At 48.3% G+C, this 14,705-nt stretch overlaps 1 protein-coding gene across 2 annotated transcripts in view; it reads right to left on the bottom strand.

Moving 5' to 3' along the window:
* Positions 1–14,705, bottom strand: part of SPNS2 (SPNS lysolipid transporter 2, sphingosine-1-phosphate) — a gene marked incomplete at its 5' end in the record, with an annotated part of 98,018 nt that overhangs the window by 19,972 nt on the left and 63,341 nt on the right. For both annotated transcript variants that reach the window (XR_014002584.1, XM_081173041.1), the window contains 8 exons: positions 1,035–1,198; positions 2,163–2,261; positions 4,722–4,787; positions 5,843–6,032; positions 8,178–8,330; positions 10,379–10,521; positions 12,284–12,350; positions 14,418–14,569. Coding sequence is in view for 1 of the 2 variants with exons in the window: in XM_081173041.1 (XP_081029167.1) it covers positions 1,035–1,198; positions 2,163–2,261; positions 4,722–4,787; positions 5,843–6,032; positions 8,178–8,330; positions 10,379–10,521; positions 12,284–12,350; positions 14,418–14,569 (1,034 nt within the window). The remainder of the gene's footprint in view (positions 1–1,034; positions 1,199–2,162; positions 2,262–4,721; positions 4,788–5,842; positions 6,033–8,177; positions 8,331–10,378; positions 10,522–12,283; positions 12,351–14,417; positions 14,570–14,705) is intronic.

Here is a 14,705-nt window from a genome sequence, read left to right as displayed (position 1 = left end):
AGAGCAGACAGCACTGAGTTGGATGGACCAGTGGTCTGACTTGGTCTAAGACAACTTCTTATTTATATATATACAAGCAAAATTCATATACTGCTAGTGATAAAAAACAACAACAAAGCGGCTTACAACAACCATGCACAGAACCACACAATAAAAAACCATATACAAATCTGAAACCTGCTAACTATTATGGAAAGATGCATTATTCTTAATGGCCTGCATAAGCCAGCCTGACGGAAGAGAAATTTTTTGGGACAGAAGGGGCCTGCTGAAACTCTGTTGACAATACTGAGCTAGTGACACGAAAGGCTCTGTTTCTTGCTGCCATCAAATGGGCCTCACCATGACCCACGGTGCTCCTGCAGATATTCAACGCGGGATATAAGAATTCAGGCAGTTCCCTGAGGTACCTTGCACCTGAATTCTTCAGGTCTTAGTAAATTATGTCCCTATGGAAAGGAGCTCACTCACAGAGGGAGAGAGCCTGAGGAGGTCAACACGCCCAGGTGACCCCCAAAACCTGGGAACTGGCACCAGCTCCCCCCCCAAACAGCCCTGGGAAATATAGCTTCATGAAGGCACCGATCTTGCTTTGTTCGAGATCACTCTCCCTTTTCATGTACCGTATTTTTCGCTCTATAAGACACACCAGACCACAAGACGCACCTAGTTTTTGGAGGAGGAAAACAAGAAAAAAAATATTCTGAATCTCAGAAGCCAGAACAGCAAGAAGGATCGCTGCGCAGTGAAAGCAGTAATCCCTCTTGCTGTTCCGGCTTCTGGGATAGCTGTGCAGCCTGCATTCGCTCCATAAGACGCACACACATTTCCCCTTACTTTTTAGGAGGGAAAAAGTGAGTCTTATAGAGCAAAAAATACGGTAACTGGGTTCCTTGATCAGCAACGGCGACGGTCAAATGGGTCTGAATCTTATCTGACTGCGTAGTGCGGACATGCTTTTTCCCCACCGGCTGTAGGGGGCACCAACCCAAAGCTGGCATATACAATATCATGTGCAAATGGCGGATACTCACTGTTGCTCTGCTTTGGCTCGATCGCTCAGGAAGAAGAGGGCTGTGGCTAGGAAAAACATTCCCCCCAGGACGACGACAAAAGGGCAGAGCATAAGTGCGTAGCCTAAGCTGAGAAATTCCCAGAGCGGCGATTCCTTTGTACTCTGGCGAATCAGGTCAGAGATCTGGAGAGGAAGCAGAATTGGGATCGGGGAGAGGGGGGAAAGAAGTTAGCATCTTTCCGGGTGCAGTTTATTCAGTATGACAGCGATCGCTCGCTTGCAAAGATGTGTGGGACTCTCAAGAGATGTCAAGAGGGAAAGAAATACGATGATTGCTACGATAAACCGGCTCCTTTCCTCATTGTCAGTCTGGGTTTCCAATTGTTATGCTTCCCTCCTGCTGGTCTGCAAAAACCCCTGCATGGAGGGCAGGAATAGCCAGGCTAGATTTGTCATGGATAAGAGCAGGGAGTGTCACCCACAGCTTGGTGGTACTGCACATGCGTGATTAAAGAGGGTCCCAGGTGCAACCCCAGTGAAGAAGAAGACCAGCGAAATGATTTTGCCTCCTCTTCCCCTGCTCTAGTCCTTGGTACTTTCAGACCCTCCAAGTGCCCTGATTTTCCAGGGACAGTCGCAGATTTACAGAAGACATTCTGGTTTCTTATTTTATCCTGGAATGTCCTGCTTTGCCTTAGGGCTTTCCTATTTCCATCAGGGAACTGTTGGAGGGTATGGAGTTATGTGACCCCTGAGCCAAGGAGATAAGTTTAGAAGACATCTGAAGGCAGGCCAGTATAGGGCCTTTTTTAAAACAAAAAGTTTAATGTTTTATTATGTTTTTATATAGGTTGGAAGCCGCCCAGTGGCTGGGCCAATCCAGTCAGATGGGTGAGGTATAAATAAATTAATGATGATGATGATGATGATGATGATAATAATAATAATAATAATAATAATAAGTAGTAGTAGTAGTAGTAGTAGTAGTAGTAGTAGTAGTAATTGAATAGGACATCCCTATTTTCATCAGAGAAATATTGGAGGATATGCACTTTCCTTCCTTTGGTGGGGAGACATGATTGCCTTGCAAATGGGAGCCAAGCCTCTCAACACATCCCTGACCCAGACACCCCAAAAATGCACTTACAAATCCAATCAGGTAAGGGCTCCCAGCGTCTCCCAGAAGGTGTGAGGTGAAGCTTTGCAAAGCTACTGCAGTTGCCCGGCGTGTAGGAATAACCACGTACTGGCAGGGAGAAATATATTATTTATTATCATTGCATTTATATCCCTTCGTTCCTCCAAGTAGCTCAATGTGGCCTTTTAAGGACCTCCCACTCTGCGTATTATCCCTAACCACTGACCGGCTCAGGGTGACCCAGTAAGCTTCATGGTCAAGTGGGGATTTGAACCCTGGTCTCCTTGGTCCTTGTCCAACACTCTATGGTGAAGCATTTCAACAACCAGTCTGTCAAATGACTAGCCCACACTGGGATATGCCATTTAGCACAAGCATGCATTTGGGGATTACAGAAAAGTAAATGGAGGCAGAGCTGGCCTGATCTTGGTTGTACTTGTACCAATCTAAGAGCAGACCTTCTGCAATTAGAGGCCTATACATTTAAAGATGTATCAAAACAACCATGGCTTCCCCCTGACTGCAGGAGAGAGAACCCCGCAGTTGTGTGGCAAACCTATACAGTACTTGCCATGGACTGGCTGGATGGAGAAGGAATGGTGAAAGGAACCAGCTGGGGACCTCCCAAGGGATTGGTGGTGGGACATTGGGTCCCTCAGTACTGTGAACACCCAAGGCAGGGAACCTGCAGCCCTCCCAGGGTATTGACTGACTGGGATATTGGCCCACCCTCAGTATTGACTGACTGGGATACTGGCCCTCCCTCAGTATTGACTGACTGGGATATTGGCCCTCCCTCAGTATTGACTGACTGGGATATTGGCCCTCCCTCAGTATCGACTGGCTGGGATATTGGCCCTCCCTCAGTATTGGCTGGCTGGGATATTGGCCCTCCCTCAGTATCGACTGACTGGGATATTGGCCCTCCCTCAGTATCGACTGACTGGGATATTGGCCCTCCCTCAGTATCGACTGACTGGGATATTGGCCCTCCCTCAGTATTGACTGGCTGGGATATTGGCCCTCCCTCAGTATTGACTGGCTGGGATATTGGCCCTCCCTCAGTATTGGCTGGCTGGGATATTGGCCCTCCCTCAGTATTGACTGGCTGGGATATTGGCCCTCCCTCAGTATTGACTGGCTGGGATATTGGCCCTCCCTCAGTATTGACTGGCTGGGATATTGGCCCTCCCTCAGTATTGACTGACTGGGATGTTGGCCCTCCCTCAGTATTGACTGGCTGGGATGTTGGCCCTCCCTCAGTATTGACTGGCTGGGATGTTGGCCCTCCCTCAGTATTGACTGGCTGGGATATTGGCCCTCCCTCAGTATTGACTGGCTGGGATATTGGCCCTCCCTCAGTATTGACTGGCTGGGATATTGGCCCTCCCTCAGTATTGACTGGCTGGGATGTTGGCCCTCCCTCAGTATTGACTGGCTGGGATGTTGGCCCTCCCTCAGTATTGACTGACTGGGATGTTGGCCCTCCCTCAGTATTGACTGACTGGGATATTGGCCCTCCCTCAGTATTGACTGGCTGGGATATTGGCCCTCCCTCAGTATTGACTGACTGGGATGTTGGCCCTCCCTCAGTATTGACTGACTGGGATATTGGCCCTCCCTCAGTATTGACTGGCTGGGATATTGGCCCTCCCTCAGTATTGACTGGCTGGGATATTGGCCCTCCCTCAGTATTGACTGGCTGGGATATTGGCCCTCCCTCAGTATTGACTGGCTGGGATGTTGGCCCTCCCTCAGTATTGACTGACTGGGATATTGGCCCTCCCTCAGTATTGACTGGCTGGGATATTGGCCCTCCCTCAGTATCAACTTACTAAAGTTAGTGTCTAACAACATCTGAAGGGCCAGAGGTGCCACATCCCTGCTCTGTAGCCACTGGGGAAATCTGTGGGGCCCTCTGGAAGTTATCAATCCATAATTCCCATCTGGAGGGCCAGAGTTTCCCCATACTTGTAGCAAAGGATGGTAGGTGCCCTTTTAAAGTGCACTTAGAAAAGAAGAAAAAAACCCAGCCAAACATTAGTTCCTGCCCAAGTTTGGAAAATAAGTCAATTACAGGCCTGAGTGAACCAAAAGTGCACCACAGGAGCTGGCTCGGATATCCCTGCCAAAGATGGCGGCAGGTTGGCTAAGCCAGGAAGCAGAGTGTGGGATCGCCCCAGTTGCTCCAAGCTGAGCGGCACACACAGCTCAGGAAGCCGGAGGAAAGACCACAAGGGTTGCCCTGGCAAGGCCTCACCTCCTAAAATAGAGGCCTGAGGAAAGGGCTGGCATTGGCACCAATGTCCTCTTCGCACCACAAAAAAAAAATGAGCAGAGCTATTCGTGGCATCACACAGAGTACCACTAAGCTGGCTCTGAGGGCCAGGCAGAGAGGTCTGGAGGGCCACATTGGGCGCCCAGCCCAGAAGTTCCTCACCCCATCCTTCTTAATATTCCTCCATAATGGCAACAGGATGCTGAACTCTGCACCAGTGCAATTGCAGCATTATGGACTGCATGTGGCCTTGACCAACACAATTAAGAGCACTCCCCATGCCAGCTTACCATGAGTATATCAGCAGTGATGGCCCAGTTTGAAAACAAGAGCGTCTCACCGATAAAAATGCAGACCTGTTGACGAAGCGTAGACATGTGAGTGACTTCCACGAAAGATCCCAGCACCAATTGTTTAGTTTTTACCACATTTTAAGCAGATTTCATAAAACAGTTGTACTCGCTCCCAACGCAACCAAATGCACAGCAATTTACTTTATTGCACTGTGAAACTGGACTGCTTGTTTCCTTTTGTTTGGGAGGAAGATTGGAAATGTTCTTAGATACTAGTCAAATTCTCATTAATTATGGTTGTGGGCGGAGTTAGCTGGAGGAGGGAGAATCTGTATATTGCAGGGAGAGAGATAAAGGGAGCTAAACAGCAGATAGAGAATATTTACTTTATTGATAGTATTTATGTATTCACTGTGAGTGTTTGCATAGTGAGTCAAGAGATCAGATTTCCAGTGATCTCTATGGGAACATTTCTAATGCGTTCCTGACCACAGAATTTTGATCCCCAAATGACAGGAAAAACCCAGGAAAACCCTTGAAGGGGGGAAATGTTATCTTATTCGTCTGATCTCTCCCCCCTCCCTCCCCACCATTGTTTCTGGCAAAATGGATGCTGTGGACCAGCAAAACACAAAAAAGTAAGGCTTGTTTAAGGCTGTTTACTTGTTTACAATACCACATGCAGGTCCAGATGTTTGGATATGTGAATCTCTAGTGCACAGCTGCCAACTTTTCCCTTTTCTTGCGAGGAATCCTATTTGGAATAAGGGAATTTCCCTTAAAAAAAGGGAAATGTTGACAGCTATGCTCTGGTGTGCATAGCAAGCTTTGGATACTAATTCCTCATGCTTGAATAAGTGAATTTTCGTATAAAGAATGTTTGGGCAGCGGGACCTCGGGAGCTTGTGGACTTTCCTTCCTTGGAAGTTTTAAAGCAGAGGTTGGGTGGCCATCTGCCATGGATGCTCTAGCTGAGATTCCTGCATTGCAGGGGGTTGGACTAGATGATCCTTGGGGTCCCTTCCAACTCTACGATTCTATGACCTGCGTGTAATTGCAATCAGGAACTTCAGTCGTCCCCCCCCCCCGGACGCTACCCCAAGCTGCTTCATACATACATAGGCTCCCACAATGCTGCTCTTTGCCGCAACGAAGATCAGGCAAGTGAAGATGGCTGAACCCAGCATCCCAACGGCACAGACGAGGGGATCCGCTCGCTGCGTCTTCAAACGGCACCACTTGGTTGCGCCGGCCCCGGTGATCACGCCCAGAAATCCGGTGAAGCAAGTGATAGCTCCGAAGATCAAGCTAAGGGAAAGGAACAATTCCAAAAATAGAGGCCTCTCTTACTGATACGGGCATATTTTTATACACAGGAAGGTGAGAGGCAGGTGGAGGCCGGGATTAGCAAAGCAAAAGGCATGAGTAAGATGTGCTAAACAGACATTTATGGGCGGAAACCCAAAGCAGGGAATTCATAAAATTAAGACGCTGGCTCTGAAGACAGTCTGGACGTTTTCCATGGGAATCTGAGGTTCTCAGGTGACTGAACCTCGGGGGGGGGGGAGCGCCTTTTTCTGAAGGGCGGCAATCTGTAACTGCATTTTAAAATTAACCTGGTTCACTTATGCGCTCTGTCTCTCAGAGGAGTCTATCTCTACTTTTTTCTTTTCTTCCTTTTTGGTGGTGCAGTGGGGCAAGACACGTACAGTATGTCAGGTCCAGGAAATCCTTTTATAAAATTTATTTATTTGGTTTTTCGAATTAAAATTTTACAGTCACACAGTCAACATACAACGTAAAAAACAAGATTCCAAGAAATCTCCCGAACTTCCCTCCTCCCCTTTGTGGGTCCTATTGTTAATCATTTACTCCTGCATCTTTTATGATAATCCAAATCTTTTACCTCTCCATTGTGTCCAAAATTCACTATTAAACTACAAGTGATATTCCAATCTTACTAACGATTTTAACTGTTTGCGATGGTCTGTGGGAAAATTTTAAATTTTCTCCATTATCTATCTCTACTTTCCACTCATTGCCTAACCTTGGACAAATCCCTGATCCTTCAAGTTTGAGTTCCTCCAACATTAAACAAGAACTCCCTCTCTCAGTGGGTTGGCATAACACCAAACCTGTCCAAAGCCAGGAAAAGGGCTCTGAAAAACTGAAAAGGACTTTTATACAAAGTGACGAGCTGTTAGTGAAGAGCCAGTGTGGTTCAGCATTTAAAGTGCTGGACCTGGGAGACCAGGGTTCGAATCCCTCACTCGGGCACAAAGATCACTGGGTGACCTTGGGGGCCACTCACTGCCTCTCAGCCTAACCTACCTCACAGGATTGTTGTGGGGATGACCTGGGGAGGGGGAGAGCCATGTATGGCACCTTCGGTATACGGGCCACTATATTGACCATGGTTTTCCCAGTAGTGATGTATGGAAGTGAGAGCTGGACCATAAAGAAGGCTGATCACCGAAGAATTGATGCTTTTGAATTATGGTGTTGGAGGAGACTCTTGAGAGTCCCATGGACTGCAAGAAGATCAAACCTTTCCATTCTTAAAGAAACCAGCCCTGAGTGCTCACTGGAAGGACAGATCCTGAAGCTGAGGCTCCAATACTTTGGCCACCTCATGAAAAGAGAAGACTCCCTGGAAAAGACCCTGATGCAGGGAAAGATGGAGGGCACAAGGAGAAGGGGACGGCAGAGGACGAGATGGCTGGACAGTGTTCTCAAAGCTACCAGCATGAGTTTGACCAAACTGCGGGAGGCAGTGGAAGACAGGAGTGCCTGGCGTGCTCTGGTCCATGGGGTCACAAAGAGTCGGACACGACTAAACAACTAAACAACAACAACAATATTGGTCACGCCAAACCTGCAGCTGAATGCAGGATTGGAATATGAATATGAAATCATACTGAAAAAATCAGAACTCCTATTAGAATAAACAAGTTCCGTTATAAATACTGAAATACAATGTGTGTAACAGAAAAAGAAGTAGAAAGTTGGTTTAAAAGCGTGTGAAAGAAAGTAATAGAAGTGGAAAGAGATTGCAATTGAGTAGATTGGAAGTCAAGCACAGGGTAGGGCGAGGGATGGTGGTGGGAAAAGGAAGTATGTGTGGGATTGAGCGTGGGTATGTATGAATATTTTTAAGGATTGTATGAAATGTATGTTTGTCTGTAAATTCGTAATATGCATGTATTAATGTTGAATTATTTTAATAAAATAAAAATTAAAAAAATTAAAAATTAAAAAAGAATGCATGTACTGACTCCCCAGAAATGCCTTATTTCCAAGGAGGGTGCTATAGCTGGCACTTAAGAGAATCTTAGAGCAGTGACACTGGGGGTGGGGGGCATCTAGCCCCACCCCACGCCAAATGCAAGACTGACAGCGCAAGCTGCCCCCTGCAGCATCCCTGCTAGACGTAAAAGCAAAGCAGGAGCTCACCTGTCCTTGGTCCCGCAGGGCTGAGATGTGCAGGTCTCTGCGGTTTTCTGGACCACTTGCGCCCGGTGGAGGTAGAGGGGGATCCACATGCCCAGGGCCCCCGTGGCGAAGGAGACAGCCGAGGTAGCCAGAGAGGAAAAGACGTAGCTGCGGCTGAAGGGATAAAGGGGTTTGGGGTTAGGGTTAGGGCCAAGAAGGGGAGGCTTTATATCCCATGAAGAGGAAGCTCTCACTGTTTCCCCATAAACGATCCTGGAAGGTTCTGGTTTTAATTTTGTAATAGCATGGACAGAACATCAGAATGGACAAACCAATATAAGACGATAAAGCCATTCCAAAGAGCATGATGGGGGAAAGAAATGCACTGTGCATCTTCATTACACACTTTGAGAAGAATACAGTGGTACCTCGGGTTAAGTACTTAATTCGTTCCGGAGGTCTGTTCTTAACCTGAAACTGTTCTTAACCTCAAGCACCACTTTAGCTAATGGGGCCTCCTGCTGCTGCCATGCCACTGGAGCATAATTTCTGTTCTCATCCTGAAGCAAAGTTCTTAACCCGAGGTACTATTTCTGAGTTAGCGGAGTCTGTAACCTGAAGCGTATGTAACCTGAAGCGTCTGTAACCCGAGATACCACTGTATATCTGTGTATACAATGAGTGCAATTTAAATGAAAATTTGCTCTAATACATCTATATCTATCTATCTATCTATCTATCTATCTATCTATCTATCTATCTATCTATCTAAGGTAAAGGGACCCCTGACCATTAGGTCCAGTCGTGACCAACTCTGGGGTTACGGCGCTCATCTCGCTTTATTGGCCGAGGGAGCCAGCGTACAGCTTCCGGGTCATGTGGCCAGCATGACTAAGCCGCTTCTGGAGAACCAGAGCAGCACACGGAAACGCCGTTTACCTTCCCACCGGAGTGGTACCTATTTATCTACTTGCACTTTGATGTGCTTTCGAACTGGTAGGTTGGCAGGAGCAGGGACCGAGCAACGGGAGCTCACCCCGTCACGGGGATTTGAACCTCCGACCTTCTGATCGGCAAGCCCTAGGCTCTGTGGTTTAACCCACAGCGCCACCCGCGTCCATACACACACACACATACATATATATAAGACATAAGAACATTAGAAGAGCCTGCTGGATCAGGCCAATGGCCCATCAAGTCCAGCATCCTCTCCTCACAGTGGCCAAACAGATGCCAATGTGGGAAACGAGCAAGCAGGTTTCACGCACAAGAGATCTTTCCTGCTCCTGTGGCTTCCAGCACTTAGCATTCAGAAGCATTGCTACTAGCCATCGTGGCTAGTGAGGTAAAAAAAGGTAAAGGACCCCTGGACGGTTAAGTCCAGTCAAAGGCGACTATGGGGTTAAGGCGCTCATCTCACTTTAGGCTGAGGGAGCCGGCGTTTGTCCACAGACAGCTTTTCGGGTCATGTGGCCAGCAGGACTAAACCACTTCTGGAGCAACGGGACACCGTGATGGAAGTCAGAGTGCACAGAAACGCCGTTTACCTTACCGCCGCAGTGGTACCTATTTATCTACTTGCACTGGTGTGCCTTTGAACTGCTAGGTTGGCAGGAGCTGGGACAGAGCAATGGGAGTTCACCCTATCAAGGGGATTAGAACTGCTGACCTTCTGATTGGCAGCCCAAGAGGCTCAGTGGTTTAGACCACAGTGCCACCCATGTCCCACGCTAGTAGCCATCAATAGCCCTCTCCTACATCAGGGACGCGGGTGGCGCTGTGGGTTAAACCACAGAGCCTAGGACTTGCTGATCAGAAGGTCGGCGGTTCGAATCCCCGTGACTGGGTGAGCTCCCGTTGCTCGGTCCCTGCTCCTGCCAACCTAGCAGTTTGAAAGCATATCAGAGTGCAAGTAGATAAATAGGTACCGCTCTGGCGGGAAGGTAAACAGTGTTTCCGTGTGCTGCTCTGGTTCACCAGAAACGGCTTAGTCATGCTGGCCACATGACCCAGAAGTTGTACACCGGCTCCCTCGAGTGCTGCAATCCCAGAGTCGGCCACGACTGGACCTAATGGTCAGGGGTCCCTTTACCTTTACGTCAGCAAAAAAATCAGCAAAAAACAGGATGCAAAGAAACTTTGAATTAGGGGGTGCAAAACTGACACAGGATGGAAACAGGCTGATGTGCCCACCCCCCCCCACCTCTGCATAGTTCTCTTACTTCCTTATCAAGGCCTTCATGTCCCTCAGCCACGAGGTCCGAGCCTTCAGCTGCGCCCCCAGCTGCTCGGCGTTGCCCCTCTTAGCAGCTGGAACAAATATTAAGATGAGTGTGCCGGTGATCATACCTAAAAGTGGGGAGACCTGGAGGAGAAAGAGGTGTGCGGTGTGAGGAACCAGGAATCAGAAACATCTAGAGCACACGGCCTGTTTTTTTTTTAAAGGGAGGATGACTGGGGCAAAATGAACACCCAGCGTAACTGCAATCTTCTCTAAGTGGTGCACAAGAAACTCAATACAATGGAAATGTTAAAAAAAGATGAGTTAAAAATGATACAATTGCAATTCAGTTAAATATGCTTGCTGGAATAAAAGATTCAGCGGATTCTGGATGTTCACAGGAGGGATGGGAGACTCTCTGACCTCGACAGGAAGGGAGCTGCATAAAATTGAGTGTGCAATACTAAAAGCACAACTCCCTTAGTACGAGCTGTGTGTTCGAGCAACTGGGGACCACTAAGAGGGGCTCCCCGAAAGAGTTCAGCGATTAGGCTGGGATATAAAGAATTAGGTGGTTTCCTGGGGTACTCTGGATCAAAGTTGTTCAGGGCCTTGTAAGCTAGAACAAAAGCCTTGAACCACACCAAGTAGCAATATAGGCAACTGGTGTAGAGCTTTGAGCACCTGAGTTATGCGCTGCCGATAGCCTGGCCCCATCAACAGGCCAGGAGACCTTATTTTAGCACCCCACATCATTATCTACAAAAGCCACACCTCCCATCCCATAGTTTTGACCTTCCTAAAATTCCATCCACGGGAAAAGTCGCCCCTCCACTGGCAAGAGGCCAAGCGGAGTCAAAGGTTAGGAAACAGTTTTGCTGCCCTGTTTCCTGTTGGCTATTTCTTTTCTTTTTTTCTGGTCAAGCGCTCTTTGTGTCTGCTGTGTCCACTGCATGCTTAAAGTGTCCCCCGCACATTTCTCAAGGTCCCCCAAAGTGTATAGAAGGAAATGGAGAAACCTTCATGCAGGAAAATGAATGCAAAAGGGAAACAATTATCCCTCCCACAAAACACGAAAACATCCCTGGCTGAGTTTCATGGCAGCCAAGGGACACTTTGACTAAAGAGCAGCAGAGGGAACGGAATGCTGCTGCGACCTTTCGTTTTCCTGTCCTGACAATAATCTACCTCAAGCCAGAAGCATCCTAAATTCTTCAGCAGATTTTTCCTCCACTTCTAGCAAAACAGTGGTCCAGGAAGCTATTTAGCCTGTAATGTTTCCCATGACACTGGCATGAGGGGAGCATTCTAATATTTAGCCAACCGAAAGGGTGCCTGATTCTTGTTTATTATTATTATCTTGGGCAAGTGTTGGAAGGGGCCTTGATAGTCATCCTGTCCCCCACTCCTGATGCAGGAAACCAGCTGCTGCAGTTCCCCTGGCTGATGGGATGCCCAGCTTGCCCTGTCACGAGGGTCTTCATAGTAATAGTGCCTTGTAATCTGCTGAAACCACATCAGAAGAGGCTCTACGCGTGCACCAATGTTTGCAGGTAGAGCTTCTCTATGCTCTCCCTCGCATAGCTCTATGTGATAGCCAGCGTGCAGGGACAGCCAGTGCAGTACCCCCCAGATGCTGTGGACTACAACTCCCATCATCCCTGGGACTGATGGGAATTGTAATCCAATAACATCTGGAGAGAACTAAGCTGGCTAGACACGGTGTAGATCTTCTTCCAGCGTGCCGATGGTGTGGTCACTGGGGGTGAGCATGACTCACCCATAGAAGTCCCACATGTATTCTTTTCAATGTGTGGGCAACGTGATCTGTAAAGGGCACCTCAGTTAGGGGCAGAGCGGAGCAGATCTTTGAAACAAACACCAAAAAAACAGGCTGCTTGCTCACCCGAAGGGCCCAGTGCCAGTCACCAGCTACTTGCTTGACGCTTGATCCAGTGATGTACCCTAAACCACTGGGGAACAAAGCAAAAGACAAGAGGAAAAATAGGGGAATTAGTTCATTCATTCGTTCAAGTTCCTAGCCCACTTGATCTCCCAGCGGCACCTGAAGTGCAGAATCCAACATGCGTAGAACGGCTAACCAAATGGATTGAAAACATGGTACTTTAAAACATCACCTGTACCAATCCAACAGCTGCACCGTAGCCACACAAAGCCTGCTTTAAAGAAAGCTCCACTAGATCATGGCTGAAAGGCACGCGTGAATTTCCAGGGGAAGGGAGTCCCACAGTCCAGGAGAACATCTAGAGCTGTTTGTGCATTCTGCAACCAGTCTCAGGAACTACACAAACAAAGCTACTGGTATTTTTTGTCAGCATCCGTCTTTCTAGAGAGACAACAGAGTGTGCCTCTGAGGTTGAAGTCAACTGCTGCATTTGTAGCACCAAAGTGACACCCCCAGGGCGAAATCCTGGGCACTGTGTATGAAGGTTCTGGGCTGCCCAATGACAAGGCTCCTCTCTCGGCCTCATTGATATGGTCCAAAGGAAAGCAGAGTAATATGCTTGGCACCAGCTTGGCCAAAGTTGCCGGAAGGAGGTGCACAAGGCACCATCCAGCAGTCTTAGGGACTTCACTCTGGATTTCAGTAGGGTTTACTCCTTAGCCTTTTCTTTTCCCAAAGATGTCCCTCAAGGCAACAGGGGACTACTGGTATAAGCGTGCAGAATTCAGCATCCTGGCCATCTCATTTGAAAAAGTGTGATGCAATTGAGCTTTACTCAGTCTAGACACCTTGAAATAATCTGACCCAAATTAGTCATTTCCATAGTTTTCAGTAGGTCCACTCTGAGTAGGATCAGCATTGGAGAGCTCTCCAGGTCTTTAGCCCTTAAGGTTACAAAGTCCTCAAGGCGTTTGGTCTAGTTTAACAGCTGCTACCTTTTCTATAGGGACCCTTGGAAATCCATAGTGCTGAGAGGAGGCCTACTGAAATCCCCCTCACCAAAATGAAACTCCCAGGATTCTTTAAGAGAATCTAGAGTAGTTTGGTTTAGTTCACAGACAGATCCTGACCATCTCTAAGTACCAGTTGCTGAGGAGCAAACAACTGGGGCTGGCTGTTGCCTTTACGAGTAGCTTTGGGAGTTCCAGGAATAATCTTACTGACCCCTCTCAGATAAATGGCCCAGGGACCCCATTTGATCTGACCCTCCTCACTACACCACCCAAACAATATCGAGCTTGCTATTTTAAAGCCAGAGTCACGGGCCAAATTCACAGCCTCGCTTCCTGCTGTTGTTCAGGAAAAAGCTGCCCCCAGCATTCTCAGGCGGGCCTGGGGACGCATTTTTTCCTGAAGAGCTAAAAGGAATGCTTTCAACCCTTTGTCTACAAGCTGGCCTGCAAACGGTGAGTTCAGGATAGCTTGTTCGCCAGCCCGCCACAGATGTTTTGTCACCCGACTGATTACGGGAAAGGTTTCCCCCGCGCCGATGGAAGTAAACATGCGGCGCTGAGATTCCCTGCAGGAAACGGCCCTGCCAGCTGGAATGCGGAGCGCCCAACCCGTCTGTCACCATGCCAAGCTGGGGCAAGGAGGCATTGTGAGGAGAGAGGAATCCCCAGAATGCACCAGGCTGATAAGGGCGGCTCGAAGCAGGGAAGGAAGCCATTAGCCCCAAGCTTGGCACCGTAGCCGAGGTTTCCAAACTGGGACCTCAGTTATTCTGTACCTCAGGGGCACTCTGTCAGGGGCTACATGCCCCCAGTGGATGGGGCCTGGACGAGTGGTGGGTGGGGCTGAAGGTAACAGTGGACCGGGCCAGAGCAAAAAAACACAAGGCCACTTCCACACCATCCATTTAAAGCACTACAAAGCTACTTTAAACACACCCACTCCAAGAATTTTCTGGGAACTCTAGTTTGTTAAGGACACTGAAGGTTGTTACTGCTTCAAATGTAAGGTGCAGACATGGCCCAGGGCTCAAGGCGTTTTCTGTGTTCAGAGTAAGAAAGCAAAGAAACGAAACATGATGCGTGTAGAAACAAGGAGTCAAAAGGTCCGTGGAGTTCAATACCTGCCCAAAGGGATTGCGAAGTAGAAAACGGAGAGCATGAGGGTCCGGGTGTTTTTGGTGAAGAGATCTCCGATGATGGTGGGAGCAATGGTGGAGTAGCTGGCTTCGCCAATGCCGACCAAACCCCGCGAGAGGACGAACAGCCAGAAATACTGAGGGTGAGAGAAGGAAAAGGGGAGAAGGAGTCAGTCTGTTGTCATCGCGATTCACGCAGCAGTCCCAAACTCCCCTAAAATGCCTGAGCCACAGATCAGAAGGAACTCCCTCTCCAGTTCAAACTCTACTGTG

The sequence above is a fragment of the Podarcis bocagei genome (assembly GCF_964188305.1).
Source record: "Podarcis bocagei genome assembly, chromosome: 15".
Taxonomy (NCBI): domain Eukaryota; kingdom Metazoa; phylum Chordata; class Lepidosauria; order Squamata; family Lacertidae; genus Podarcis; species Podarcis bocagei.
This window is presented reverse-complemented; position numbering and strand designations above follow the sequence as displayed.